Genomic DNA, 3,919 nt, shown 5'->3' on the forward strand with positions numbered 1-3,919 from the left:
ATACGCAAAAAAGCTGTGTTGATGTTATTTATTAAAACTTTGTTATTTATACATGATATTGCCAATAAAAAAATATAAAAAATATAAAAAATAAAAACTTATAAAATCAGCCTGAGAATTTTAAGATAAATATGACGAATTCATGTTTGAAAATTAACATCATATTTGAAAATTGTTAATGCTTTATTTGATTTGCCACACGTGCTCTAAATACTACAATGTTTGTCATAAACAACGATTTCGTCCAGTCTCAATTAATCTCCCGAAGGGGTGTAATAATAAGATCCTTGATAAGTACGTTCTCTGGAGTCTGCAATGAGTAGAGAATAGCGTCCGCCACGTCTTTTGGTTTTAAAGCCAATCGTGAATTTTCCTTCAACCATTGTTGGTTGAGTTCGGTCTCCACCAAGCCTGGACAGATGTTCTGTTGCAAGAGAATGAATCATGTTAACAGAAATAAAAAAAAAACTGTCAAACAAATTTTCAGTATACCTTTTTCTGAAATATTTTTTATTTTTATTTAATAAAAAATTATTAAACAAATTATTATTATTTTTTTAAGCAATTTCTTAATACTATGCTTTAAATATACTTTACTTTGTCCGTAAGAATTTGGAAAAACCAAATTTTTTTTCAATGACATCGAATAAAATGTTAAGAGATCATAATTTGAAACAGTGTTAACTTTATGTTGCAATGATAAAATTGACTTTATACATAAGTACTTAAAAAAACAATTCAATATTATAGTACAGTTTCGAAGTTACTTACGGTCACTTTGATGTTGGACTCGTTTTGGGCTAACTCTAAACGAAGACATTCACTCAGTGCGGTCAACGCGGACTTGCTTGCAGCATATGCCGGGGAAAGAGGTCGGTCGGAGGCAAGAGGCAACAATTTCAATCCGCATACATCGTTGACATTGATGATCCAGCCGTTGTCGATTTCTAATATTTTTTTATTTATCAAAGATATAGAAATAATTTTTTCTAATTTTCCTTGATACCTACCTTTGTTCTTCATCAATTGCAGAATCTTCTTAGTGAGAAGCGATAAACCAAGTAAGTTGATATCAATAGTTTTTTTAAGTTCCTGTATACCACCGTTGATGCTGGACCAATCTAAGCTAATACTAGCGCTGTTTACTAAGATATCCACACTACCCAGGTTTTTCTCTATCCACTCCGATGTACTTTCGATCTCATTCGGAAGACTTAAGTCGCATTGAAGAGGATATAGTTTGCCGGGTTTGTCCTTCAGCTCATCCACAAGAAGCTACAGAAATCATAAAAGAGATGATAAAGTCTGCGACACACGATGTCTTGTTTTCCTACTGGATTGCTAGCTGGATTAGAATCTTGCCGTATTGGCTGCGATGCTGTCAGTGCCAGCATCGTAGTCAATTCGATGACAAGATTCTAATTCAGTAGGAAAACAAACATCGTATGCCATTGGCTTAACTCATAATTTATTAATATCATTTATTGTTATTAAATAAAATGCACTTTACACAACAAATTTGTTTCGAAGTATTTAATTAACCAATCGGAAGAAAAAATTTTACTAATTGACTGATTTATAGCATCAAGTAAACCATAATCCATTTATAGCATCAAGTAAACCATAATCCATTTTTTATATACAATTTATTATATTTTAGATAATGTTAACATTAAATATACCTTCAGCTTGTTTATATCGCTAGAGAGGCCGATAACTTTGAGTCCCTTCGATACCAATTCTTCGGTGACTGCTTTACCAATTCCGGAGCAGGCGCCGGTGACAAGGGCGATCTTGTTCGTTAAAGTATTCATACTGAAGATTAATTGAAAGAAACGAGAGAAGATTGCTGTTCACTGCTACGAGAAGCTTCTGCCGATCCACATCCCCGACACCTATTTATATCATGCTGAAAGTCTGAACTTCTATTAGGGTCGTGTATAATCTACGTCTAGATAATTCATTGCTTTCTGAATGATGCATTTCTGTGCGGGTATTGCATATTATTTGTGATATTGTCGCTTGTTTTTGGCACGTGGCAGAAGAATACCTCCATCTGAAATATAATATCGTGGTCATATACCGATAAGACTTATCGTCGTTGTTGAAACTTGAGATACGCTCGCGAATGTTAATTATCACGGAAACGAAATATCATTAATGAAAATAATAATTAATTAAAGTCAATATTTTGTTATTTATATAGCATGCATGATCTACGATATGTCTCGTGTTCTTTTTCGGATTTTTTAAAAATTAATATTATCTAAATATATAAAAATATTTTTATTTTAAATTATACATACAATACACATATTTAATTTAACATTTTATTATAGAGGCTATATAAAAAATATTTAAATTAAAATTTATAACGGTTTTTTGAAAAAAATCAAAATTATTTAAGAAAGGAGCATAAGAGCCAACGCTGGATATTATTGCGAAATAATTCTATCATATTAAGTGAAACATAAATACAGACGTTTAGACTTTTTTTTAAATCATATTCTCAGTGTTTACAATAGTAAAATTAAAATTATGTAAAGAATCATTAAAAGCGCAATATAAATTAAAAAACTTATAATGATTACATACAATTATTATAAAAAATTGCATGTTATATTGCTGTCAAGATGTTGATCATAATTGTACATTTTGCAGCAACTACGGTATTTTTTTAGTTCTTACCAAAATTATTCTTAAAATTGGAAATTTATATGCAATAGAAAAAAAATTTGAATGCATGAATTTTAAGAATAATTTTCATAAAAATAAATATATCATAATTGTTAAAAATATACGATGAATTGCGATCAACATCTTAGCAGATATGCAACTTGATATGCAACTTTTTATTTAATAATTGTATCTAACTGTTATAAGTTTTAATTTTATTGCACTTTTAATGATTCTCTACATATAATTTAAATTTAATTTTACTACCTTAAACACTTAGAATAATCTAAAAAAATTAAAAAACATCTGTATGTTTTATTTAATATGATAGAATTCTTTTGCAATAATATCCAGTCGATTTTATGTTCCTTCCTCTAATAACTTTAAAAAATACTTGTTATTATTTCATCTTTAAGCTTTGATGCAAGATACAATTTTATCGAATGTTAATGCATGAATATTACAAGATATAAAATATTTTTTATGTAATAAGATGCATTCAGTAATAGATAATTATTTTAGAGCAATAGGTAATTCCAAGTAGCGTTTACAAAGCATTAAAAAAAATACATATAACTTTTTTAGCATTTTTGCAAGCACTGTATTACTTGAGATAATCAGTAATAAGGTTACAAAAATAAGAGTAAAAAGTAATACCAGGATTTCAGAATTAATTAATGTTTAATATTAAAACAGTATCTTCTTTAGATTATAATAAAAATAGCATGGGATCGAGAATGCTGACGAAACGAATTTGCACGATTTCCGAAGAAAATGATAAAACGTTCTGCGATATCTTTGTTAGGGACACTATATCAGAAGTTTCAGAGAACGTGAAGGATCTTTCGCGAAGTGATCTCATCCGCATACAAAGTTGGCACAGTTAAAAGAGAAAATTCTAACTAACTGCGAATATTGTGCGAACAACGCGTCTCTGCGTACGTTCATCTTTTCTGTTGATTTATATCGATTATGTTCGATTCTTTCAGAATATATCACTGTTCTTTAAAATTGAAAATCGTAGTAGAAATCCTTGCAATATTGCAGATGCATCGTTAATTGCACGAAGTGCAGCAACAACGCTCAACAACACACAAATTTTTCAGTAGTAGTCGTAAAGTTTATTATGATTTCTCAATAATGGATCTTAATTTAGGACATCTCTATTTTAAACTTTTAATATGCTCCATTGCAATATGATATTTAAAAATATGTAAAACTTATTATTTAGATTTATATATAT

General features: G+C 29.3%; 1 protein-coding gene across 1 annotated transcript in view; it reads right to left on the bottom strand.

The window, feature by feature from the left end:
- Nucleotides 1-13: 13 nt before the first annotated feature.
- Nucleotides 14-3,919, bottom strand: part of LOC108687292 (uncharacterized short-chain type dehydrogenase/reductase y4vI-like) — a 6,518-nt gene continuing 2,612 nt past the window's right edge. Inside the window, exons 5-8 of the mRNA XM_018192985.1 lie at nt 1,683-1,853; nt 1,011-1,275; nt 772-947; nt 14-424 (exon numbers count right to left, since the gene is read on the bottom strand). Of these exons, the coding sequence (XP_018048474.1) occupies nt 251-424; nt 772-947; nt 1,011-1,275; nt 1,683-1,853 (786 nt within the window). The 3' untranslated portion in view covers nt 14-250. The remainder of the gene's footprint in view (nt 425-771; nt 948-1,010; nt 1,276-1,682; nt 1,854-3,919) is intronic.

The sequence above is a fragment of the Atta colombica genome, unplaced genomic scaffold, assembly GCF_001594045.1.
Source record: "Atta colombica isolate Treedump-2 unplaced genomic scaffold, Acol1.0 scaffold205, whole genome shotgun sequence".
NCBI lineage: Eukaryota > Metazoa > Arthropoda > Insecta > Hymenoptera > Formicidae > Atta > Atta colombica.